Source organism: Ambystoma mexicanum, chromosome 6q (genome assembly GCF_040938575.1).
Source record: "Ambystoma mexicanum isolate Mex_15411 chromosome 6q, UKY_AmexF1_1, whole genome shotgun sequence".
Lineage (NCBI taxonomy): Eukaryota > Metazoa > Chordata > Amphibia > Caudata > Ambystomatidae > Ambystoma > Ambystoma mexicanum.
This window is the reverse complement of record NC_090937.1, coordinates 1,477,063,685-1,477,091,558: the sequence shown is the minus strand read 5'-3', so window position 1 is coordinate 1,477,091,558 and position 27,874 is coordinate 1,477,063,685. Positions and strand designations below refer to the sequence as shown.

Here is a 27,874-nt window from a genome sequence, read left to right as displayed (position 1 = left end):
GGAGGTATTTGCGCCGGGACAGCTGAAGGTATTTTAGATCCAGGTCCCAGAAAGCCTTGTGGACAATGCAGAGGGTTTTGAATGTAATCCTTGCATCCACTGGGAGCCAATGGAGAGATTTCAGAGCTGGAGAGGTATGTGTGCTTTGATGGCAATGATTTTTTCGATAGCAACAAATATTTCTGTATAGGATCCAACAAGAGGGGTCCTTTTATAAATTGCTGCAGGAAAAAAGAAAGAGAATTTTGGATGTGTAGATGAGTTATGTGATGATCTCGGAGAATGTATGTATGCCATAGAGGAAGAAATTGTTAATAGTATTGCTGATGAGGATGCTGATATGGGGAAACCAATGTCAACCATTAAGATACAGTTCAAAGACTTTGAAATGGACATAGATTCTGGTGCAAAGTACACCCTAATGCCAATGAAAATCTTTGAGACTAATCTACATAAGAAGTGCAATCTTAATGAAGTGGATATCAGACCTGTGGCATATAGTGGGAAACACATTGAACTTCTGGGTTGGTGTTGGACTACAATGCAGTTTAAAGATAGAACTGTCAAAGGAAGAGTCTATGTTTCAGATAAAGGAAGTCTTCCTCTACTGATCTGGTCTTATCAAAAGAGATTACAAATAAAACTACACCCCAACACTGAGGAGGCGGTGTATGCTGTAGATGGTATGAATGGAAAATGATCATCTGTTGGTGGGAGTCATGAGGTTTTCTGGGAGGATTTAGGTTGGTTTAAAGGCTACATGCAGAGGATAAGGATGAAAGCTGATGAAAGTGAGGTCTGCTCCCATAAACCTCAGACTTTCTGTAAAAAAGGAACTTGGAGTGATTAAGAAGACAGACTTCTGAATGGGGTTTCCCCCTTGTAATTGTCCACAAACCAAATGGAAAACTGAGACTCTGTATTGACTTGAGGTCAGAAAATCCTTCTGTCATATCTGATAGACATCCATTGCCAAATATTATGGAAATGTTGGGCACTATAAAGGGAGCCAAGATCATGAGTACATTGGACTTGAGGTCTGCATAACATCAAATAGTACTACATCCAGACTACATGAAAAGCACTGTGTTTATTACGCTTTAGGGCTTATTTCAATGTAAATGTATGCCATTTGGTCTAGTGTCTGAGGCGGCCGTATTGCAACGTGTGATGTACCAGTTATTCCATGATGTTCTAGGAGTATTATTTATTTATTTTTAGCATTTTTAAAGCGCTCACACAGCCCACGGGCATCGAGGTGCTGTTACAGGAATTTTTTTTTTATAGCGTAATTTTTTCTTTTGTCTTAGTTGCGTTATTTATAACGCGCTTAAACACGCAGCGGTTTCTAAGCGCGGAACCGGGGATCGAACCTGTGTTGCTTCGTGTTGTCTTGCTTCCAAGGCGCGCACGTTGCCGCTGAGCTATCCTCCCGGGAATTATGTGTTCATGATGATGTATTAGTATATGCAGAAACTGTACAAGAACATGATAGGATATTGAATTGAACAAAGTACTAAACATTTTTCTAAAATATGGTTTGACACTTAGTAGGGAAAAATGTAAATTTCATAGAACGGTATTCTAATATCTTCGACATGAGATTTCTGAGGTATCAGACCAAACGAGGAGCTTGTAAATAGTATTTAGAATTTTCCTTGTCTGTGTGATAAATTGCAAGTTGTTTCATTTTTAGGAGTGGCTAAGTACTATTCAAAATATATCCCAGGCCTAGCAACAAAGTCCATGAACAAATCAGGAAACTTGCAAAGAAGGGTGTTAAATTCTAGTGGGACAATTCGTGTGAAGCAGAATTTCATGACATCAACGCTGCTTTAAACAAAGCCCTGACTCTAAATAGTTCTGATTCAAGTAGGAGGACTGTGGTAACCACTGATGCCAGCAATCATGGGTTGGGTGCAGTATTATCCCAAATGAGTAAAGGGAAGGAATACACTGTAACATTTGCCTCCATAGTATTAAAAGAAGCAGAACAGAATTACTCAACAATTGAAAAGGAATTATTAATGGTAAAATGGGCGATAGATACATTTGTTCATTTTTGTGGGGTGTGAAGTTTATCATTTACTCAGATCACACAATCTTAAAGGAGATTTTGACTTCCAAAGGTTTAGATGAAGTATACTCCAGAATTAGGAAGTGGGTTGCCAGTCTTCAGGAATATGTATGGGATGTCAAATATGTACCAAGAGTGAAATATTTGGTGGCAGATTGTTTATCTAGACTAACCAATGTGATTAAAGAACAGGATTTGAGTGATGATGAAATGGATGATCAAGTATTAAAAATAGAGATGGATCAAGATGTAGTTTCAGAAGAAGAGTGGCAGGAGGCCATGTTGAAAGATGTTTTGAGAGACACCAAAGCACATATTGATTGTAGGATGAAAAGTTATCAAATAAGGAGAAGATCTATCCCTGATGCTGTAACGTTGGTTTTCGATGAGTTACCTTGTAAAGGTTGTATGCTGATGAGGGGAGACAAGTTATTTCCTCCGGAAGGAGTAAGGAAACATTTTAGCCAGAGCCCATCAGGGTCATCAAGGTTTGTCAAAAACAGAACAATTATTAGGCAAGATTTCTGGTGGCAAGATATGGACTTGCACATGGAGAGATTATTCAGGGAGTGTCAGGTTTGTGAAGAATCTGGGAAAAGTTACGTTATGAGAATAGAACCCATGACACGTATGTCTATTCCTGAGATTCCGTAGGAACATGTGCGACTAGACGTTCTAGGACTGGTACAGTGACAAGGAAATTTAAAGTATTTTATTGTTTTGGTTGATATGGTTATCTCATTGGGTTGAAACTTCATGGGTACAAATCACATGTACAAGAGAAATAATCAAGTTATTGGATTAGATTTTCAGGAGAGAAGGCTATCCATCAATTATTAATATGGATAATGGTGTGCAATGCTTTTGGAGGAATTGGAATGTTTCTAAAAGGAAATGGGATACAGGATAGAACAAGTTCAATTGATCATCCGGAGACAAATGGAATAGTAGAAAGATTAAATAGATTTACCAAAGACAGTATTAGAGGTGCCATTGCTGAACGCAAGGACTGGGGAAAAACTGCTGATGAGGTGGTAGTAGCATATCGATTTACCCCTTATTCCACAACTTATTTTACTGTTTAAGATGCTCTGGGGAAGGAAGCCCAACACCAGAGTATGCCACCAATGGTTTGGTAGGGCAGGTATGAGAAGAATTGATTTTCTGACTGTTAATAATAACATTAGTAAGAAACAAATACAAAATAAAGAGTGTTTTGATATAAGAAAAACCACAAGAGGAGGATGTTTGACGTAGAGGATGAAGTATGTATTAAACTTCCACAAGGGAGGAAAGAAGGAGTTTTGATTGGTCAGTGCCAGTTAAAGTAGTGCAATTATTACATGGGGCTGTAAGGATCTCAGATGCTAAGGTCTGGAACAACAATAGAGTTTACCACAGTCGAACCAAATGCCATAATGAAGAGAAATTGAGGTCAAGTAATTGACCACACAATAAAGATGACTACGGTTGCCCAAAGAGAGTGTAGACCTTCATATGTAGTATGTAGACTGATTATTTAATACTGTGTTTCAAATGTAATTCAAATGTAATTATCCATAATGTTGTGGACGCATTCATATATCAAAGTTATGCTGCAAATCAGAGAAAATGTGTTTGGTTATTTTTGTTATTATTTTTATTTTGTATTCTGTATTGTAAAAATCTGTAAAGAAGGGAGGTGTGTAGTATTCTGCATATTGAAAAACAAGAACAGCACACTTTACTGTGCCAAATCTGGACGCCCAGGCTCCACCACTATTCTTAAGTGGGCCAGGGAATCCAATGAGTGCACAACATTGCACCGCCTGCATTCCGCCTGTTAGTCGGGAGAACGGGCAGAATGGAAAATCTCGGCAGCACTCTCGTTAAATAATAAGAAAATCATTATTTTACGAAAGTGCTGCCAAGATCACGGTAGCACCCGTAGAGGAAGAGACTAAACTTTAGTATTTGTATCCTTTTTTTCTTTATTGGGAAACCCATTATATCCTGTCATGTTATGCTCATCCTTCCTATTGTGAATGTTACATCTATTGAACGATAGTGACTCTCTTAATCCCTTCATCACATAAACCTATAGAATGCTACTTAATTAAACTATTTCTTATTACCTTCTTTCATTCACATATGCCTCTTCCCGTATTAGGCTACATCAAGACTGTGTCTGTGGTGCTTTCCTTACAGACTGCTGGACCCATTCTGCCTTACAGGTTCTGTCGAGGAAGTGTTATGGAAAACAGAGGTCTATGGTCACTTTAAACGACCAACACTTTGGAAATCCATGTCTTCCAGGAGTAAAGAAATATCTCACTGTTAACTGTGGTAAGAACATTCATCGATCTGTCCCCACTATTTACCCACCCAACTGCACTGAATGAGCGGCTTCCTGTGGCACTTCTCCACACAACCGTCACAAACGTTCTACTGTATATGTGTGCCACTTTAAGGCACATTCTAAAGTGGAGGAGTGCCACAAGAATAGCTGTTTTAAATAGCAGTTACCGAATGTGACGGACGGTTGCTAGGTTGGTTTCCCGCCCATCCTAGCAACCACCACATTTATTCTGAAAGTGGTGCATTCATTCCGACTTCAGAAAAGAATGCGCCACCTTCAGAATAGCTCATAAGTACCGAAAAGGTTGTTAACGCTTTCTCCAACCTTTTCGGTACTTAACGCCCACTTCAGAATCGAGCCCTGAATGTAGAAATGTATGGATTTGTATCTTCCATTGAAATGTGCATCTTTGGAAAGGCAGAGTAACAGAAAGAAAGCTGACTCTGAAGAAGCCAGTGGGTGTATATGCAGCTCTCCATAAAACAAGAAAATGTACTTCATGTGTCTGCATCTTTTCAAATGTCATTTTCTTATCACAGGTGAAGGGTAATGTCACAACACCATGTACCAGATTTTATACAGATATTGCAGGCTGTCAGGTATTATAATGACTAGAAAAGATAACAAAAACCATATACAAACCAGAAAAAACATGGACGTTCTCTTCAATAACAGTCGTCATCTGGAGTTCCTGAACGGGAGTGCAGCGACCTCTTGGCAGCAGAACAATGATGTCTATATCTTGGACCCCTCGGACGCTTTCAATAGCAGAGCTGCCGGTGTCCCCCGAGGTTCCTGTTTAAATTATACATGAATATGCAAATGTTGAATTTCCCAAAATACTTGAAATTACGTAAATGCTTCAGAGGCTTAACATATCTGAGACATGTACACAGAAATGCTTGCAAAAAGAAAACAAAATCCTTAATGCTGCTTTCCCTCTACCGATGTGTATTGCAGATCAATGACTTGTTAGGGAACTCCTTTTCACCCTTTCACTTTAACTTTGGGATCAGGACAGCATATACGAGTGATAGTCAATTGCAATACTTCTATGGACATTATATGTTTTTTGTAGAGTGCTTGTTGGTCACCAGTTTCTTTGCTCTAGACACCAATTAACAGGCTGGCCTTAGTGTATCCAAGATGCATAAGAGGACTAATGTGTAAATTAGCCATGGTTTAATAGCAATATGATGGTACTTGATAGACCAAAGACAGAGTGGACCTGTAGTGTGATATGTTCTGGTAAATACAGAGTGTCGTGAAGTAAAGCCTCGTAGCAACTGGCAGCCAGTGTTATCCAACATCACTGCCCACTGTGCTACCAGTAACGCAATGCAGGGTTGATCTATGCATGTATGTGTGAAGCCTAGACATATCATTCTCTATGGCACTCTGTGCATTGAAGATGAGGCATACTCACAACTCTAAAACTCCCAAACCCAGTAAAGCCCCACTTATATGAGAAAGGGACCATAATCCCACGGAAACAAGAAGCAGGACAGCTCTGGAATCCAAAGGAGTACCAAATGCCGCAGCCATTTAATCCCCACGTTAAAATCATGAGGCTGATTGAATTAGTATATATGGTTCATAATTAGAAACACGTTAATGATTGGGTGAATGTTGTGAAAAAGGAAATGCGTGCCATGTCATCCCAGACATACCTATTAAGTATCAAGAACTTAAAGAGCGTTAGCAATATTTCAGTTCTGAAAATGTTACTTGATTTTATACAAAGCAGCCAGGATCCCTCATTGGTGCTATATGCCCTGCTTCCGCTACAAGTCCACAATTTCAAAAGAGTAGCATATTAGTGTATCAGAATAGGCATCTTGGAAGGGTAACTTTCCATCAGAAAATCATATTTTCAATAGACTATTTTGCTCAGAAAACACACCATGTTGTCTCTTAATCGACTTCAATTCTTGGGGAAGGTCTTGCTCGGAATAAAACTAATAATATGTTTCTGTGATTAAGAAGAAATAGAAAATAAATGTAATTATAGGTCCTGGAACATGCTCCTCTTGTCGCGTATCCCGTCTTGGGGTCACCCTGGTCAGCCAGAGCTCTGAACTTAAAGGGGGTCTTCCCCCCTCGCCTCCTAGTTTAGTTAAGAGTAAGATCTAGCGCTTTGCTATGCAACAGGAAAGCCATCGGTCACTGATTTAGAACCCAGAGAACGTCTTCTCTCATTTTATATTCAATTCCGATATGTGCTCTTGCTACAGTGATTTATAATTGGGTTTGGGGGTGTGAGGCATCTCAAGGCGTCCTCACTTCTTTTCCCCAGATATCCTCCTCCAGGTAAAGGCCATCACTAATGGATCCTGATCCTGGGGTTGGACATGCGAGGGAGGACTACCTGGGTGGAGGGGAATTGGGGAGTGGAGGCAAGACACCCCTGGGTTAGACGCAGTATTCTCCATTTCCCTTTCATAAGCAGTCCAACATCTCCCAAGCCTTTATCGGCTATTACCAGTTCCTTCCCTATTTTTCCATTAAAACATCCCCCAAGAGATACCAGTTAGATACTGGGATGGGGAAGAGTCAAACCAAAGCAATACATCCTTTGTTTATTCTCTCTCTCTCTCTCTCTGTAGAGCTGAGCAAATGGCAACATGCATATGAAAGAGAAGCTGTTAGGAAAGATTTAATAATTGTATGTCATTTTCCCTCCATGTGGCAACCCCCAAAATTTTGCTGTTGTTTTACACCCTGATCTAGACTTTGCCAGAGAAGCGCAGCCTTCCGCAGCAGTCCTCTGGGCTTTCGCTCAATTCTTATGGGGAAACTGACATGCCCTTATGACAGTCAGTACTGGGAGACTTTGTTTCCTTTAGTCCTTTCCACATGTTGCAGCTTTTGTGCAACATGAAACAAGAGTGCACCGTAACTTACATTACTGCACTCTTGTGTCTCTAGTCATTCCAAAGGCCCTAGAAACTCTCGATGGACTTATTATGAACTGTGCAAGTGTGTCACGGATGGGACTGGTGGCAGCCATCGTTTCTCTTGTGTTTTGAACCCTTTTTCGCCATGTATCCGTGCTTACCGCGTTTGGCACGAATAGGTGGCCTGGCTCCCAAAATGGCCATGCCACGAGGTTCTTTGTTCTGTCCGCTGACCGTCTTGCCCCTTCACCTTCCCCCAGGTCGAGCCGACCCGGGGCAGTCCTTATTTGGTCATGCACTTCCCTGCGAAATACAAACGCTTTTGCGGGCTTCTGCATGCCTTGTGTGTGCCTCCAGAATGTGGGCTGGGATGTCTGTTCCCAATACACACCTGAGTGCCAGAACGTCTAGAGTGTCCTGAATGCCTCGGACCACCATGGTCCGTGATAGGTCCACATATGGTGTGAGTGTTTGTGAGCAGATCTCCCATTGGGTCTTCTCCGTTTTGGCGCAAAGGGAACTTTGGATAAGAGGAGGCTGGAAACACCACTACCATGTCGATCTCCTGAGTTCAGACCGAACGAGCGATAAGGAGCCAAGTATCCTGCAATAAGAAGCTGAGTCAAGGAAGCACTGATGACCCGCTGAAGGTTTGGCGACCTGAACTGCTGTCGTCCTGCGAGACCCCTCTGAATCTGATCGTCCTAGAAGGTCTGCGAAGGCGCTTCGACCCATTGGAATAGTGGGATCCGCTATTCCCAGCACCTTCATCAAACCCTGCAAGTAAGCCTCTTTGGAAGTGTCCCTGGGCCAACCAGTGGGCTGACCAGCTTAGCAGGACGCTTTGCTCTGTCACCGCCGCCGTTTCGGGGAAGCCCTCGAAACTTGGTTTACTGCTTGCTCTGCGTCCACGGCACCCTCACACCGAATTCGTACACTTGGCATTCCCAGGTCTGAAGTGAGACGGGTGCGCCGGGACCAGAGTAAACGCATTGCCGTGTTGCCCTGCTGTGGTAACAACCTGTGCACGTCCGCTGCATTTGGGACAACCTCGACCCTGCATCCTGCTACGCAGAATCTACACGGTGTCGAGACGTCCTGATCATCGCAGCTGAACCTGCCAGCAACGTGAACTGAACTGGAGAAGTCTGGGTCTGCCTGCGTCGGGGACCGGCGAGTAGTCCATACCCCAACCGGTGGCCCCTCGCGCAGGAGCCCGTTTCTTTTCTACCGCTGTTGCGAAATAGCGACTCTATCCCGCACTCTCACTCTGCCTCTGCCCACAAGTGGAGGCCTTGCTTGAGTAGCGGGGACTTGTTCTGCATCGCTTCATTCACCTTCCTGAACTGCCTGATATCCTTAAAGAGGCCCTCTTTTGTCCATGGCACCAGCATGTGCAGGTACTTTTGAGCATAAGGCTCCTCTCTTCGTAGGGCTCGGACTTCCTCCTAGTTAGATGTATGATGTCGAACTGGGTCTAATGATTACTTGCCCTGCCTGTTTTCCTCCCCATCTGGGTGGTCTACATATTACGTGCTCCTAACTCCTTAGACCCCGCGGTCTTGTATATATATTGTATTGATAGTGATGTGTTGGTTTACTTTAGTATTATTGTGATTTTTTGCTATGGTCGATGTTACAAAGGCCTTGTAATAAATGTGTCTATATTTTTAATATAACACCTGTCTGGAGTAATTTGGAAGTGTCCTTGCTTTGGGTGCTCATTGAGGTCTTTCCGTCACCCTCACCCCTCTTGAGACTTAGTCTTGACCGCCGCCATCGCTACCCTGATTGGTCTGGCTTTTTCTAGAGGTTACCCTGTTCCAAGAAACTAGGCTGGCCTTCTGAACCTCTGCCCCTCCAGGTCCGAGTTCAGAAATCCATCTTAACAGAAGCAAGTAGGTGTGTCGGTTGCATAACCTATAATGGGGGAGCCGTGTGGTCCGACAACTGCGCCTAGACCGAGTACACCCACCTGTGGAAAAGCCACTTAAAGGATAGTTCCAGGACTTTTTTTTTATTGTCCCTACGGTTCGGCCATGTGTTTTTAAGCATAACTCGGTAGATCGTAGAAAACTTTCCTATGGACCTTACCCGATTTTTCGTCCATTAACGCACTCGAAATCAGCCGCCATTTTCTGATAATCCTATCATTTCCCCCCATCGCCCTGGCTCACCTGCTTTTGCGGCACTAAATCAAATCCCCCGCCCCTGAAACAGACTTTATCAAAACATTCATATTCCCCGCCTCTATCCGTGACGTGACTGAGCTGCGTAGGCAAACGCGCCCATGCGTCTTCTACGCGACTCCACACAGAACCCGGAAATCAACACAGATGAGCTCACACAACACAGCGCGCCACAATTGGGAATATGAAACTGTACTTTTAAATTAAACCGCAAGATTGTAAATTTGGTAAAGTACATTTATTTGACATCAAATGTTTTGAGAATATTCAGCGATTTTCATTTTTATTTGCTCACGTTCCAAAAAGTTTGTTTTGAGGCACGCGATGTTCCTTTGCTGTACACAGGGTTTTAGATCATCTCACAATACAGCGCCACAATTCGGAATATGAAACTGTGGTTTAAAAGCAAACGGCAAGATTGTACATTTGGCAAAGTACATTTATTTGACATCAAATGTTTTGAGAATATTCAGCGATTTGCATTTTTATTTGCTCTCGATCCAAAATAGTTCGTCTTGAGGCAAGCGATGTTCGTGTGCAGTACACAGGGTGTTGGTTTACGATAAAATAAGCTCTTCGGTCGCACTGATAATCGCATGGCTGTTCCAACAACGAGGCACTAGGCCACCACAACGGTCTGTATGTTGCATCTAGCCGTTAGTACCGCGTAAGGGCATACTTGTACTTGGCGATCGTCCCATAAAATGGTCAGGGTGGTAACGTTGTTCACGCGGAGAAGCAGCTGGCGGTTAAAAAAGCCATCCGCCGGTGTCTGGTAGTCGTGACACATACAATAATGAAGGATGTACCTGTTTTAAAAACATAAAAAATGAAATTAGTCTCACCATCAGATCTTTATTAAAATTATTTATTTTATATATTAGGTCGGGAAATTATTTCATAGCTAGGACAGTGCAACTGGGTATTATACGTCAAGGGGGGGCTGTAGGATACTGAGACAGTCCCCCATTGCAGGGGTTGACAGGAAAACAGTGCAGGTGGAGAGTGGAAGGGCCCAGGACTGAGGTCGCAGACAGTGGACCAGTTGTAGCAGGGGAGAGGGAGAGAGAAAGCAGAAGCAAAGAGGAAGGTTTTGAGGTGCTTCCGTAAAAGGAGATGGTTCTCCTCAAGATAGTGCGCGGTACAAAACAATATGCCACATAGAACGAACAAGTACAACTTAACCCGTCTTTAAAGCTACTGTATAGTAATTAAATTGCGGTATAAACTCATCTAAAGAGTTACTTACATTATATTTGCATTTTCCATTGTGTAGGGCAGCCCCGAAATACCACTCCTTCTATGCCGACGTTATTTCTTATCATGAACGAACATTAAATGGCTTTCGTTTCTGAAATTATATTCATTATCGTTTCTTACGTTATTGCCCCACACCCCCAAAAAGAAGTCTTTCGGGATGGTCCCGGCCTGTCAAGGTCAAATAACAATAGAACCTTATACTGAGTCGTGGGCCATTCCGGCACCCGAGCAAAAAATCAAAGCAGCTGACCTTCACTCTGAACGAGCACACATTCCTAGTTAGCTACATTCAGTGTAAGGCCATCTCACAGGACTTGAAATTTACACTCCATCTTTGCATTTTGTCTGCGTGCATTTGCAGCCCCAGAGAACCATAAATACGGAGACATTCTATATTTTTTGAAAAATGATTTATATTACTGTTTGGTTTAATTTAATACGCAAATGAACAAGGTTGGATAGACACATTGCATGTACATTGAGCAATCACTTTTATTTACACAATACATAGTTACACATATTCAATGGGCCTGCAACATGAGGAGACTCCAGAGCAAAGTCACAGGTGACACCCGGGTGGTTCGCATAACTGCACGGTGAAGGGAGGGGCAACGGTGGAGAGACACATTGCATGTACACTGAGCAATCACTTTTATTTACACATTACATAGATACACATATTCAATGGGCCTGCGACATGAGGCGACTCGAGAGAACAGACAATCAAATTACAATCATTTAAACCGTGATGTGTATTTCTCAATGAGCTCTTCTTTAGGTGGACATGGAACAGAGGCAATGTTGGGTGGCAATGCAGTTGTCCCCTGCACAGGTTCGTTCACAACTCCATGTATGTGCCTATCTAGGACATCAACAATAAGTCTCTCAATAAAGTCATATTGCATATCCTCAAACACTGGTTTGATAACCCATTGTTTACTTCTTTTAGTGAAGGCCTTATTGTAGCGAAGCGTCCCTAAAGTTCCGGTCGTTCTACTTTGTTGACGGCCAACATTATGGTTATGTGCCAAGACCGCTAGAAGAGTCCGATTTATCATGCCGTCCATGCCAAAATGCAATCGTTTTGGCCTGTACTTTAGGCACATATTGTGGAACACCTCCAAATCTCCTGTGTGGCAGAATTCCGTGAGTCCCCTCAAATCTCTTGTTATAGTTTTATCAAATACAATCTTTTCAATGGCTTTGTGAGTGGGTGATGAAGGAATCAATCACTTCTTCTTCCGTGCCTCCTCTGTGGACAAATGGCCATGTTCACAATTGTGGAAATGTTGGTTTGTGTTCCAGCGGTGAACGTTGCTACAGTGTAGCATTACTGACCGCCATTTTTCCAGTAGAATTTCCAACGACCCTCCACATGTTTTTGAGCTCCACCAAAGATGGTTGCTGATTGACTTGGACCACTGTGAAATACCTTGCATATCTTTTTTTTTACCTGCAGCCGACATTTTTTTATTGATTGTTTTTGGAAGATGCCAAACGTCAAATTGGCGATTTATATTTTTGTACTCTTCTCTCATTGTCTTGGCAATTGAAACGTGTCTGTCCGTGGCTATCAGGTCGATCACCATTCCCCGCGATTGTAGTTCTTGCAATGATGCTACAAAGCCAACTTTCTCCATGGCCACTGAGGATGTACTTTGTGACACCTGCACGACCACCGAACTCACAATTTTCTTACTTTCCATGTCCTGAAAGTGGTAGGTGCAGTACTTGGCTGAAAATCCTGGGCTGTCGCACTGTCCATCACCGGCTAGCCTGAACCGTTTGCCCGCGAATGTACTATCAATAGACATTTTTTCCATTCTCCAAGCTTCGCTAATGGCTGGAAATAGATAATCGGTTTGGTATTTGTAGAACTGAGTTTTCGCAATGAAATGGATTCCCACAAACTGAAAGAAAGACTCTAACTTTTTAAAACTTGAACCACTAAAAAGTGCAGCCGCTGCACAAAGTAGATTGCCTGCTGGCAGTTGCCCCAGCATGGGTTGTGCAGACCATGAGAAAGGATGATATTTTGTACAGGTGGCATGTATTTTAAGGTTAGTGCCTCGAATTGCACGAGTCACATTAATCAATGGCTCCCCACATACTTCCCCACCAACCGAATGCCCACATTTCATCCGAATAATAATATCAATCAAACAACTATCGAATACAATGAATTTGGCCTCTTTCCTTATACTGTCACTCTGCATCCCAGCTGGTTCGGCCTGTAACGTTGAGGACATGTCACTCACATGAAAGGTAGAATCTCTGATATCGTCTTCCGCTATGTTCAGTGATATTGATGGTGTTTCATTGTCGTCCACTTCATTCTCTTCCATTGCAACATCTGTTCTTTCTCCGGCGATGGGTGAATAAAACAATTTCTTCAACTTTCTCCCGGTCTTAGTTGTTGCGGGTGTGGATTCTGTGAATTGATCTCTGACTGTATCCGAACTACCAGGAGGACATTCACTATCAATGGCTGGTGGTGGTATAGCTACGTTGTCAATCACTTCATATTCTTCCCATTGGCACGATGCATCTCCAGTCTCAAGTCCCTGCCAAAAGGTTTGACAAGCAACATCTCTCGTTCGCTTCACTGTCTGTGTAGATCTAGTTCGTACACCCACTCGCAACTAGAGGACAGATTGGAAAAGGGATGTTCAGTTTAAACACAACTTACAGTATTGAACTATTAACAGTGAAAAACAACATAATATAGTGACCAGGACACTAACCTTCTTTTGCTTTCTTTTCTTTGAAACTTTCTTGCCTCGAACTTCAACATCAAGGCGCTGTTGCTCCGACTCGTGTGTGCATGTCTCCACTTCCTCTTGTGCTGCAACGACTATATTTTCATGATAAGCACATCCATCACGCACTGACGCTCCATCGACTCCCTGAAACATAGAACTTTCATTAGTATGTATAATAATATCGAAAACACAAAATGTACTTGGGGACCAATACCCACGTACATCTCAATAGCAAAACACGAATGAACGCTTTGTGTAGAACATTCAAACGACAATTATTCACGCATTGTTGATCTAGTTAGATGGAACTGTCAAGATCCATACCTCGGGCTCCTCATAGACTTCCATTGATGATATTATTGAAGATGATGCTTCAGTAACTCCCTGAAACACAGTAATTGCATTAGTATGGTTTTCTATTTTGTTAAAAAGAACATAAACTTTGTGCAGGCGTCAACGGCTCATCTAAATAGACCTGTCTAAAATAAATAATGGATATGTAAATATGATTCGATTTGCTCGATCGTTGGAAGTGTCACCACCCAGAGATCTGCATCAACTACTAGGGGTGATGTTCTTGTAGAAGAAGCTCCGTCATCTCCCTGAAACATAGTACTTGCGTTAATAAAGAAGGAAGTATAGCGGATGTAATCACGTCATATGATTTCGCTTGATCGAACTGTCAGTATCCATACCTCGAAATGCATAAGAACATCAAGGGACGATGTAACTGAGGTGCACACTTCTGCAAGCTGTTGCGCCGACCCGTAACTGCATGCTCCCCCTTCTTCTTGGACTAATGCTCCATCGACTCCCTGAAACATAGGACTTTCATTAGTAATGAACACAATATTGAAAAAAGAAGACACATAGGAGGGTGACGACAGAAGGACATATCAATGGCTAAAAACGAAAGAAACATTGTGTGTAACAATCACGCTACAAGAATGCAAGATCTGATGATCTCCATCGATGGAACTGTCCGGAAACGTACCTCGAGCATCTGAGTGACATCAACGGTTGTCGTCAATACGTTGGACTCCTCAGCATCTCCCTGAAAGACAGTATTTGCATTATTTTGGATAACAATAATTATAACTGAAAACAAAGACTAGAGGACGAGTACAAGGGTGTACCATTAGGTAAAATAATTACACGATAAATTAAAACTATTGATTTACATGCCTAAAACAAGTGAGTGGCAGAATAGCTAAGTAAGATTACCCGATAGGCACTTGAAGTGGCTGATGACTGAAATAACGACACGGATGGAGAATCTTCCGCCTTCATATTGAGTGGATACATAAATGGGGAAATTATTGTTAGCTAATGCTACACACTACCGCAAGGCCGAGAGATAAATACGTAAACTTGACTCACCAGTGGAGGGATGTGGACGAATAGAGTGGGAATAGCGGTTGAGAGCAATTTTCGCCTCGCTCGCGGTGTGTTCTTCTTTATTAGCAATGATGTGGAGTACATGTCTGAGCTAAAGTGCCTGCTGCAGATGCGGTATCGATCATCCCTCTTGTCCGCAAAGACTTCTAGGACTCTACTTTCAAGCTCAGACGGTGGATATCCGCAATATCGGACCCATTCTCTTATCTGATCTATTGTCTTAGAGAAAACATGCATTATAGTACCTTCAGATTTATTATGGGTCTTCGAAGGGCAACCGCCAATGGAACAGGCAGGCATTGTGGAAAGTTCTGAAAAGTAAAGATCAACAATTCTCTATGAATACCAATGTAAACTCAGAACATGTGACTAGTTCCTTGCATGTACTGTCTTGAACGAAAAGAAATTGGACGCAAAATGATTATGGTACATGGCCTTACCTTGACGAACAAACAGTTAGATGCAGGGATCAGAGTAGTTTCTTGTCGTAGAACAGGGAGCAGTTCACAGGTTGCAAACTGACGAGTTTCCTCGAAGTGGTCACGGAAGTTCACAGAGACGAAGAGCAGATAACCAGCACCTTCACGGGTTGACTAGCAAAGCGCAAAGAAGTTCTCATTAGAAATATGAAGTGGGTTATAAAGAATTCGAAACAGGGGTGTGTTTGTGAATGAATGACGTGTATATATCGTGGCATTATGCGGTTTGCAGGGGGCCGTCCAGCATGAAGGGGGATGCTTGGCAGGAGACACGGGGTCTGGAGGTAGACATGGGAACAACAACCCATGCTCTATAGACCACTTTGAAGTGTACATGGTCTTTGGCACCTCTTGGCCTTTATCGCTCCCTGACAGCTCCACTTGGCAGCACAAGTACCCCGGTGCGAACTGCCTTTGATAGGGCGGGGGTGGATTGGGGCGGTGGTCGTGCAGACAAGACACAGGAAGACTCGTGAATGGAGACACACTTATGTGGATTGCAGGGGGCCGTCCAGCGTGAGGGGGGATGCTTGGCAGGAGACACGGGGTCTGGAGGTAGACATGGGAACAACAACCCATGCTCTATAGACCACTTTGAAGTGTACATGGTCTTTGGCACCTCTTGGCCTTTATCGCTCCCTGACAGCTCCACTTGGCAGCACAAGTACCCCGGTGCGAACTGCCTTTGATAGGGCGGGGGGTGGATTGGGGCGGTGGTCGTGCAGACAAGACTCGTTTGCCGCAGGGCCTCACCAAGGAGAGGCCATCTAACTGCATGTAAGAGGCAGGCTGCAGGATCTAGTATATGGAAGGCAGGGGGGTGAGTTTATAAATACCTCACCCTCCCAGGAGAATATATGGGTGCAGTTCACCCTGGAGACCCTGGATGCCTAGGCAGTTAGTCAGTAGCAGGCTGGCCTGTGGTGGCAAGGCGGCACGGGCCAGAGGGGGTCATCTCTGTACCCGGTGCCCAAAAGGATGATTTATTATGATCAACCATATTGATTATTTACCTATAACCATGTTTTGTATCAATAAAATCCAACTGCCTTCCTTTTATTGCCAACGCTTGAACAAAGTGGTGTGGTAAGTATTTTTGGGGGAGGAGGCAAGGCCGGGAGGCTTGATGCCAACCCGCAAAATAACATATGTATGTCTGCTGCATATGGGTTCAACGGTTATGTGGATTGAAGGTGGGCGGCCAGCGTGAGGGAGGATGCTGGCCGGAGACATGTGGTGTGACAAGACAAGGCACAGGAAGACTATTCAATGGAGACACACTAGATTCATTTAAAAAATCAAAACAACCATTGTAAAAATATATGTTGGGTTTTATTTTAGATCTTAATTTCAATTGAACATAAATAATAAACATTACACATTGTAAAGTTCCGGTTGCAGCACATCCAGGGAAAATCTGCGGTATTGTCCACTGTCGCTGGGGAAATGTTGTCTAATGGCAAATACCGCACAGGCAGGTATTACTCTCCGAACGCGGTGTCCGAGCCTCCCGTGAAGCCACCAAGTGAAGCAACGATAGGCCACGAGCCTGTACCACCTGTGAAAACGAAAGATGCAAACTGTATTAAAATGACAAAACTTTCTTATCACTGTCGATTCAGGTAAAAAATGTCATTCTGCTTTGAAAAAAATTCTATCTAGAAAATGCACAATATGGAACCAATTTACATGCATTCGAATGATATGTAGATGTAATTTTATATGTGGGAGACGACCATGACATAGTAGTGGCATCACTGACATCAAAACCAGAGTATACTTACTCGTTACTCGGATTACGCGGACGAACAGTGCCGCGAAGTTCGTGCATAAGCACCATCATCATCCTCAACACGGTCCGTGAGAGGCAGGCTTCCCTGAACTCTGGCAGCTCGGTGATGCATTGCGGACTTGGCTCGCCTTCCGAAATGTAGGCCAAGCACCCGGAATTTTCACGGCAGCAGCAGTTCTCCTCCTCAGTTGGCATTAGCTCGCACCGGTTGCACGTGCACCAGGTGGAGACGCCGTCCATGCAACATGGTCCAGGCTCTTCATCCGTTGACTGGTCCTCCCAACTGCCGTCCGAATCCCCATCGTTTTCACGTGCTTGCCTTTCCAGTAGTTCTTGCTCGGTGTACTCAGGCTCGTACATATACGGCATTATTGTAGCCATTGTGTGGTAAAGAAAGTAAAATAATTTACAGAGATGGTACAGGTGTTCACAAGGCCTAGAAGCGGCGAAGGTAGCTGACCAGAGCACAGAAACGAGTCACAGAATACTCAAAGTAACACAGAGAGAGTAATGGAATCGAAAATCTGCTGCTGTGTGTTGTGAAACGGTGTGTTTATACTTATTGAGGAAAGAGGCGTCCTGCCATTTCCATGGCGACACTTCATTAGCTGAGGCGCAGCGATTGTTGACACGAAACGTGCTTTGGCGTTGGGAAATGGGCGGTACGCGTCTGCTGATGTCAGGTTCAGGGGCGGGGGATTTGATTTAGTGCCGCAAAAGCAGGTGAGCCAGGGCGATGGGGGGAAATGATAGGATTATCAGAAAATGGCGGCTGATTTCGAGTGCGTTAATGGACGAAAAGTCGGGTAAGGTCCATAGGAAAGTTTTCTACGATCTACCGAGTTATGCTTAAAAACACATGGCCGAACCGTAGGGACAATAAAAAAAAAGTCCCGGAACTATCCTTTAAAATCTCTGCAAAGAAGCTTGTGATTGAATATAAAGAAAATCATGTGTGAACTGAAATTAAGGAGCTGAACTTGGTGAAAGCCAAACAAAACAGGAGAGCTCAGAAATATTACAAATAATCATGCTTTTGGAAAAGTTAAAAGACTATAAAGCTTGGGGAAGGGAAACCCCTTTACAACCAAGAGCTGGAAGAAGCTCTGAACTGTTATTAGAACACTTATATTTTTGATACTGACATCCCTACACATTGTTTACAAATAGATGTGAGGGCAAGTGTAGGTTTTGGACAGAGACAGAAATTTACTTTGGACCTCCTGACATAGACTATCCTTAGTTTCCTTTAGGTAGGGAAATCCCACCTTAGCATAGTGCAAGCTAGCCCTTTTTCCACCCCTCTTTATGGTTTGATAAAAGTTTATAGGTCAAACTTGAGTTAATTTGTCTGTGTCTACTTCATGATGCCTTCGCAGAGGCTCAAAGTGTATTTCCCTCCACAACTCATTCCCACATGTATTAGTGTACAACCCTTACATCCGACTTACTCACTGGTTCTGCAACACATTCAAAAAAGGTCCTTGTTGCACCTAATGCACAAAATAAATAGAGATGGAGAGACGGAAGGACTTCAAGGAGAGAGGCATAATGCATCACAATACCCAGTGTTGTTCATTAGCATCTCACTATATCAACGCATCTCAGAGTCAGGAATGAAGCAGTTTATCCCTCGATATATTCCCTCTAGACCAAAACAACACTCATCTTTAAAGCCCAAGCTTTCTCACTACAATAGTATTCAACCACATTTGTTTCGTAAATAACAAGTCTCTTGTCTGTAATCAAATCAATCTACAATCAATTTGCAATCAAGAGCCTCGATCCAGTAAAAAGCCCTTTCCACCCCCACATGGGGTATAAATCACATTTCCTTTTGACAGAGGCACAAAGCCATGCCCATTCTTATTCTTTCTGCTCAGGAAAATTAAAGTCATGTTTCTGCTCAATTCACTTAGAACTGAACTATATAAAGACATTCAACCCTACTCTATGGTTATCAAACTAAACCAAAGCTTCAATCAATAAGGCCAGCAATGTCATCTCAATATACAATCCAAAACACAATTCACTGCATCAATCATAAAAATACCAAAATTGGAGGGGCTTGGCCTGGAGCGCCACCAATGAGGCTGCTCCTCTAATGGCCTCTGTGTGAAGCCCGCCTTGCATCAAAAAAGCTGCAGTTCCCGTTTTCATATCAGGCAGAGAAAAGAAAACTCGGGATCGGAATGTCTTTTGCGTGGCTGGTGGTGAGTTGAGCCTCAGGCGCTCATTCACTCTCCCGACCGGAGCCGATTCTTAGAGCTCCTTCGAAGCATTCCAAAATGGCGGGCAGACTTCGTGAACTGAGGAGGGAGAGACGCATCAACCCCACGCCTATCTGACCTGACCCAAAGGGCTCTTGGGTGGCAACTACATCTGATCAGGGTTTCGTACTCAACTGATTGCCCTCCATAACAGAGAAGAGGTCCTGTCTGGCTTCCCACACGTGGGGGATGGCTCACCATTGCCCCACGCCACGTAAGAATGCAGCCTATGGCTCACGGGCGAGAGGCGCAGCTGAGGCGGTGATCGCCAGACAGCTTCTGCTGCCCGCCCCCTCTGCGAGCAGCAGACCCGTACAGCAGCGCTTCTAGCCCTAACAAGTCTCACCTCCTCACAGCAGGTCCTGCTTCTACAACCACGGGTTTCCCAAGGATTTGTCAGACATCATGGGCATGGCCAGTGATCCCTCGGCTTCCCGCGTGACAGAGGGATGGCCACCGGTCTCCAGATGCTACAGGTGGCCAGGACCGATCCCTCCTGCACACCTTTGAGTCTGTCACTCGAGTGAGCGGCCGATTGCTGCAGGCACGCCTCTCCCAATAATATTCTGCTCAGCCCTCGCCCCGGACTATATCCTGCAGCCATAATACGGCCGCTTTATTGCACTCTTCCACTGGAGCAGAAGGGGGCTCCCGACTCTTAGTGCCACACGGAGGTGCAGACCCTGCTCCCTAAACGTGACAGCCAGCAGGGATCATCACCATTTAACTGCCCTAGAGACCGGGCGCCTCATTTGCGCTGGACCAATAAACTACAGCGACCAAGAAGGGCTCAACTACTTCGAGTTCTGCTGCCTGACTCCAGGTCCCAAACTCCACCACTTGCTTGCTGGAAGCACCCACGAATAATTCGACCGAGTGTCCAGATCAGCCGGCCCTGAAAGAAACACAGTAATTTACCTAAGTTTCATCCCCGGATCTTGGGAGAGGGGTACTCCTGCCGAACCAAGGCTCACTGAACTGGGACTCTGGGTCTCTAGCGGCCCTCCTCACTCTCCCCACCCACCGACAACCAGAGGGAGGAAGATTGAATCCTTGGGGAACTTTAGCAGCATCTGACACGCCACTGAGTACTGGCTGGTGGGGCTGCTGACTCCTTACTTCCAGAGGCCACCTGATAACAAAAGCAGCAGCGCGATCCACGGCCATAGGTGATCCAGGGCTGAAGCTCATATCAAGGTCTGCTGGATTTGGCCTGCGCCTCCGAGAAGCCACTACACACAGATTGGCAGAGGCGACCACCCCCTCACCCTGAAAAAGAAAAGTCTTAAACTGTCCCCATCTGCCACATCTGGAAAGTAGCATATTGAATTCTACTGAGATCCCGCTAAAATGTCCAAACCTCTTAAATCTTCCAAAGGTGCCCCCATCACTACTATGTTGCTCCCGGCTGAGAAAGGGAAAAAGCCTGAAACTCCGAAGTCCTCAACTCAAGCGTCCTTTGAAAGTGCTGGTCAGCTGGCAACCAAGGGGGACATTCAGCGCTTTATACTGGACATTAAAGCTGAGTTTAGATCCTGTATGGGGAGGTCACTACTAAATTATAACAGATGGAGCAGAGGGTCATGGAGGTGGAACAGAGAGTGTGAGAGGGAGAGGACTTAACTCAAGAACACTCAGTGACACTCCTGGATGTACAATGCTCTATCCAGTCCCTAATCAATAGAAACGCAATCCTAGAATATAAACAGGAGGACCTTCAGAACAGAGCCCACCAGAACAACCTACGTATTCGGGGGGGTTCCATCCTCGATCATGGATCAAAATCTTGCGGAATACGTGGGGGACCTTTTTCAATCCTTGCTCCCCCACCTGGATAAATCTCAACTCATGTTGGACCGTACCCATAGACTGCGCCCCTGATGGGGGGGTTGAATCCGACGCTCCCCAGATTAAATCACCCGGACCCATTTCTATACAACCAAGGAGGCTATTCTGGCAATAGGTCGTTCCCGGGACAAATTAACTTTCCAGGGCTCCCCCCTTTGGATCTTCCAGGGCCTGGCTGTGGCGACAATACAGGAGCGGAAGGCTCTGAGGCCCTTAAGATTATTTCTTCTGGACTAACATCAGATACCGCTGGCTATTCCCAACTGCACTCCAATTCTCTTACAAAGGGGTATCCCGGATGATCGGACAACTGGAGGATGCAGAATAGATCCTACATCCTTACTCGCCTGGGGGGAAAGAGGGCGCCTTGTCAGACTCTGCAGAAGGGGTCCCTGAGAAATCTCCCCCTAAACCGAAACGCACGACCTGGACGAAGGTGCAGTAAGGTCAGAATGCAAGGTGACCTCCATCCGGGAACCAACAGGCTAAATGGCGATGGGCTCCCTCGGCCTTAATGAGCGTCCCTTCATTGTGCTTCTGATCTTGAACAAGCGATCCATCTGACTCAGAAATGCTAAGGAACGCAAGTCTCTAGTTATCTGTAGCGGGCTTCGTACGGCTCATGCCTAACTCCAAGGTGGATGTCACCCGAACGCCCTTGTAGTGTAGTATAGACCAAGTCGGTTAAGGAAATCGCCAACAAATAAGGGTCGGGTTCCTACAAGGTTACTGTTAGAGCTTCACGTTGGAAGCTCAAGTTAAAATCCCGGCTGCACTGTGGAGGCATGATGACAAAAGACCTAGATGGCGACTGAGTCACACCAGGCCCGGGCCCCGCAATCACGGAACGCTGATGCCCCAGGAGGACCCCCACCACATCAGAAACTGAATTTCATCTCGCTGAACATTAAAGGCCTGAACTCCCCCTCAACCGAAAATCAGCACAGAAAACGGCTCCAGGATATGGAAGGCTTGGTGGTCTTCTTACAAGAAACACATCTGCTGCCCTCAAATTTCACACGCCTCCGCAATAGACATTTCCTGCTCCAATATTTGGCTTCTAATGGGACCAACAAAGGGGGTACAGCTATCCTCTTTGCCAGGAGTGTGCAACCTAAGATATTAGAGACCCTACTGTGCCCAGAGGGACATTACACGGCAGTCAAGGGCTTTGTATACGGACAGCTCTATCGTTTCATCTTGGCTTCCGCCCCCAATGAAGGACAGGAAGCATTTTATGAGGCACTGGGCGAGACCCTCCACCCCTTCGTTGAAGGCCAAATTATCATAAGAGCAGACTTCAATGGGGTCCGAGACCCCTCATGGGACAGATCGCATCCACCAGCCCCCAGAGACTTTAAGCTTGCCACAAGCCTTCTCCATCTGTTCCGAACTCTGAGGTGGTGGATGCATGGAGAGTGCTTAACCCCGGCGAAAGGGACTTCTCTTTCTTCTCACATGCACATAGGACTTCTTCCCGAATAGATCTTGTGTTGACCTCCCCACAAGTTCTCGCCTTTGTCGACGACGTGACCATAGGAACAAGGGTACTCTCAGACCATGCCCCGATTACACCGATTGTCCGAGCCCACGACCCGGATCCACCTCCTCGACGCAGCTGGAAACTATATAACCCCATCCCGAATGAAATGCCACAGTGATTAGGAACTTTTTCCGGGAAACCCCGACCGAAGACACTTCCCCAGATAACACATGGGATGCCATGAAAGCAGTAGTGCGGGGAGAACTGATCGCACACAGGGCAGCATTCCATAAACATAAGCAATGGACCCATATGGAACTTGAAGGAGAGGTTCAAAAAGCCGAGGCCCATCATAAGCGAAAATGTCTGGTTCCTGAGGACCCAGCACGCCCTACAGACAGCCCGGAAGAAGTTGGAAGCCCATTACACTGAAAAAACAGCGCACTTACTGGCCAAATCCAAGCAAAGGTATTATGCTAGGAACAATAAAGCGAACAAACACCTGGTGGAGAAATTGGCTAAGGTGACGAGAAAGAATACCATAGTGGGCCTCTGCGATCCCCAGTGCAAGGTCCAGTACCCTGACCAAGATAAGCTATGATTGGCAGCGACCCATCTCTCTGAGACAATGTCGACGTCGCCCCGAGACAAAGCAGAACAGCTGCGGTACCTGCAAGGTGCCGCCCTTCCACAACTTGAAGTGCCCGAGGGACTGGACATCCCAAACACAGGTGAGGAGGTGGAGGCAGCCATAAAATCCCTAAAGCCTAGAGCCCGAGGCCCATATAGGGTCACAACAACATTTTATAAAGTGTTTCTCACCCAACTGGTAGCCCCGCTAACAGCCCTCTTTAACTCATTTGGTGTCTCAGGCTCCATCACTCCGTCAATGCAAGAAAACATAAAAGTGCTGTTGCTTAAACCCGGCAAACACCCCAAGGAAAATAGCTCATACAGGCCCATCTCTCTACTAAACAATGATGCTAACATTTATTCGAAAGTCTTAGCAAACCGCTTGACGGACGTCCTGCCCAATTTAATAAACCCAGATCAAACAGGGTTCATATTGCATAGGTCAACTGTAGACAACATCCATAGGGCCCTGAATTTAGTGGTATATCGTAAACCACGACTCGCACAAACTGGACCTGCTGGCTTTGATAAAGTAGACTGGACCTTTCTACAACTTACCCTGGAAGCCTTTCATTTTGGTCCGAACATTCGAAAATTAGACCTGGCAAAACTATCAGTCCCCTAAGATTCTTCTCTGGGTTAACTATCACCTATCAGATCCAATCCCCTTAACCTGCGGTACCAGGCAGGGAAGCCCCCTGTCCCCTCTTCTGTTTGCCCTGGTAATGGAGCCCCTCGCCCAGCGGGTACGGCTGGACACGGGCATCGAAGGCCTTCCCATCGGCACCTCCCAGCATAAGATTTCACTCTGCGCTGATGACGTGCTGCTAACCATAACAGACATTCGGCCTTCCCCAACATCAGCCCTTCAAGAGCTCTGCGGAATTGGGAGTGTGGCAGGTTTTGACATCAATTTCGGGAAATCGACAGCCCTGGGGGTAGGCCTGGAGTCCGGGGAGCGAGAGATCCTAGAACCCTTAGGCCCAAACCAATGGAGCGAGAAATCCATTCCCTACCTGGGGGTCCAGATCCCTGCCCATCCTAAAGACATATATCTATTGAACTTCCCCAGCTCTTTAAAAAGCTGGAGAAGGAGCTTGAACGATGGACCTCATAGAAGATCTTACTTATTGGGTGGATCACTGCCGCCTGCAAGATGAATCTCCTTCCACGATTCCTCTATGCCTGCTCCTCCCTCCCCACTACGATCCCACTGCCCCACCTCCTGCGTATGCAAAGGAAAATGCTTTGGTTTATCTGGAAAGGTAGAAAGGCGAGGATATCCCCCCAAAAGGCCATGATGAGCAGTTCCTGATTTGGGGAGGGGTCCCCGACCTACGTAAATACCAAGTAGCGTCACAACTAGAGCATGTTTGCACATGGGTCATCACCACTGCAGGTCCAAAATGGGTGGAGCTAGAACAGTCCAGCCTCACACTCCCCCTTAGTTTTCTTCCACACATTCCGCCCCCATTATGGAAGACCTGTGCTGGAACCTTGGCCTCCACTAAACACACCCTTAAAATATGGGGCTGGGCATTAAAACACAAGGGTATCCCACATGGCTTGGGTCATGTCTCCCGATCTTCCACAACCAAGCCTTTTCCCCTTGGTCCCACCCACTGAACTTCAAACACTGGACTACTGAGGGGCTTGAATCCCTAGAACATTTCTTCGAGAATGGCCAACCCTGTTCATTTGAACAATGCAAATCAGCCCTTCAACTAACTGAAACAGACAGGTCCTCTTATGCGCAACTTCGATACTGGTGCTCCCATCCTCAAATTCGACAAGCAGCTACATGTAACGTTGGCCCTCTTGAACTTACCCTGAAGGAATTGTTGCTAAGGTGGAAAATCTCCAATCTTTACAAGGTGTTAGAGGAGGATGCGCTTACCACCAGAGCCCTCTATATGGCACAATGGAAGGCGGACCTGGGTCACCCTCTGGAAGACCAATCGTGGGTGGATATATGGTCTAGAACCCACTCCTCCTCCTTCTGCATTACTAAACGGGAATGTGCTCATAAACTGCTTCTGCGATGGTATTACCCTCTAACCCGCCTGCATCACTTTAATCAATGCCCTTGAACCCCATTTCTGGAGCAAGTGTGGACAGCCCGGATCATACTTTCATATGTGATGGTCTTGCCCCACCGTACAATCTTTCTGGGCCCAATGCATCTCTTCTATAGAAGTTATCACTCATGTGGTGATCCCCAGGGAGCCGGAAACCATTTTACTAGGCGCCCCAGCTCCAGGGGCTTCCCCAAGATCGGGTAGAACGTTTATTGCATGACACAGTAAATGGCATAACCTCAGATTTAGTCCAGTTGACATTGTACCCAGACGCTCGATGGAAATCAGATATGATATCCATAAGTGCAGGCAAAGAATTCTCCAAATCCCTCAAGATCAAAAGCAGGTCATCTGCGTAAAACCACATTTTCTGTTCAAGTCCCTACCAACTCAAACCGCTCAGCCTATGCTCTTGTCTAAGCGCAATAGCCAGAGGTTCCATAGCAATGATGAATAAAAGTGGTGACAGACACACTTGCCTCGTGTCCCTCTGCAGTTCAAAAGAGCCAGATCTTAATCCGTTAGTAATAATGTCCGCCGTCAGACTGCAATATAGTAATCTAAACCCACGAGATAAATTTCACACCAAACCCCATCTCAATCGTCACTGAATACAAGTAATTCCAGTTGATGCAGTCAAATGCCTTTTCCGCATCAAGTGAAAGCACCGCGATATTCTCCCTTGAGTCCATAGCACACAACATCGTCTGAAACAGTTTATGAATATTACTTGAGGTTCTTCTTCCTTGAATGAAACCTGACTGGTTAGCATGAACCAACCGCAGAAGTACGTTTTGCAGCCTGGAAGCTAATATCTTAGATAAGATCTTATTATCTGTATTTATCAAACTAATCGGGCGGTAGCTCGAAGGCAGGTTCTCATCTTTTCCTTGCTTTAGAAATACCGAAATCATTGCATGGCTAGTGGAGCGTGGTAAAAGCCTAGTCTTCAAAGATGAATCGAACATCTCTTTCATCAACAGCAGAGCCAAAAAAGGCAACATTTTATAAAACTCTACAGGGAGACCCTGAAGATTTGCCTGTATTCAAACGACCAATTGCCCGTTTTATCTCATCAATTGTAATGTCTTCTTCCAAGGATTTAAGGTAAAATTCCAAAAATTTGGGAATCTCCCATCCACTAAGAAAGTGTTCTCCATCGCCCGTGACTTCTGATTTGTTTTTATATAAGGCCATGTTAAAGTTCTTAAAGGTGTTATCGATCTTCACAGGATCAAATGTGATCACACCATCTTTGTCCTTTATCGATGTAATAGCTCTTTCTGAATTCATTTTCCTCAGTCTGCATGCCATCCACCTTCACACTTTTCTTCTTTCTCATAATAAGAAAATTTCAGCTGATAAAGACTCCTTTCGGCTCTTTCTGTTATCAGGGCATTCAATTTTGACTTCAAGCCCTGTAATTCCTTCAATTTCTCATATTGTCCTGGCGAATCCATAACATCACGTGATAGAGCGCCCAAATCTTTGAATCCAGATCTATTCTATCCTTCTCAAGTCTCTTCTTCTGTCCACAAGACAAACCAAGAAGTATCCCTCTCAGAGTACACTTAAAGGCCTCCCATACTAACTGTGGTTGCAGTTCACCAGTGTGATTTTCTTCCACCAAAAAATCCACCTCTTTCACAATTCTCTCAAAAATGTTCTCATCTTTCAAAATGGAGGTATTCCTCTTCCACATGAACGACCTATTGAGTGTAAAAGCCAACCTCAAGCACATGGAAACAATTGCATGGTCTGTCAAAATTATATTCTCAATTTGACCAGTACAGTCATTTTCTGCCATCTTTCCCGCAGTCAACAACATATCCAATCTAGAATAGTTAGAATGTGCCCCAGAGTAAAAACTGTTTTCCTAAGCGGAGGGATGTTCCAGTCTACAGTTATCCTTAAGATTGTGTTCCTGTAACAAATCCTGTAGAGACCAATAACGATTATCTCTTTTCCTGTGTAAGGTACTTTGGCTTTTATCCTTTTCCATATCCATAACCACATTAAAGTCTCCTCCAAAAATGATATCCGGCGAGCCCAAGTCCTGAATTATCTGTCTAAAAAAGGATCCATCATCTAGTGACAATGTGTAAATATTACATAGAATCACCTTTGCCCCCTGAATATTCACCAACAATGAAATTACCCATCTTCAATGGGTTTCAAATGGTGTCCCGACAGGTTGCGATACATGGGAATATGGTTGACACCTAAGATAGAAGATATTGTTCATACAAATCTTAAGGATTTGTGTAGAGATTTCAAATCCGATCTGGAACGTTGGAGGATGCTAAAGCTTTCTCTGTGGGGGAAAATGAATGCCCTTAAAATGAATTCAACCCCAAAGATGAATTATGT

The 27,874-nt window shown here is 44.8% G+C and overlaps 1 protein-coding gene across 1 annotated transcript in view; it reads right to left on the bottom strand.

Moving 5' to 3' along the window:
• Positions 1–27,874, bottom strand: part of THNSL2 (threonine synthase like 2) — a 385,764-nt gene that overhangs the window by 195,343 nt on the left and 162,547 nt on the right. The window contains exon 4 of the mRNA XM_069632200.1: positions 5,058–5,210. Coding sequence (XP_069488301.1) covers positions 5,058–5,210 — 153 coding nt within the window. The remainder of the gene's footprint in view (positions 1–5,057; positions 5,211–27,874) is intronic.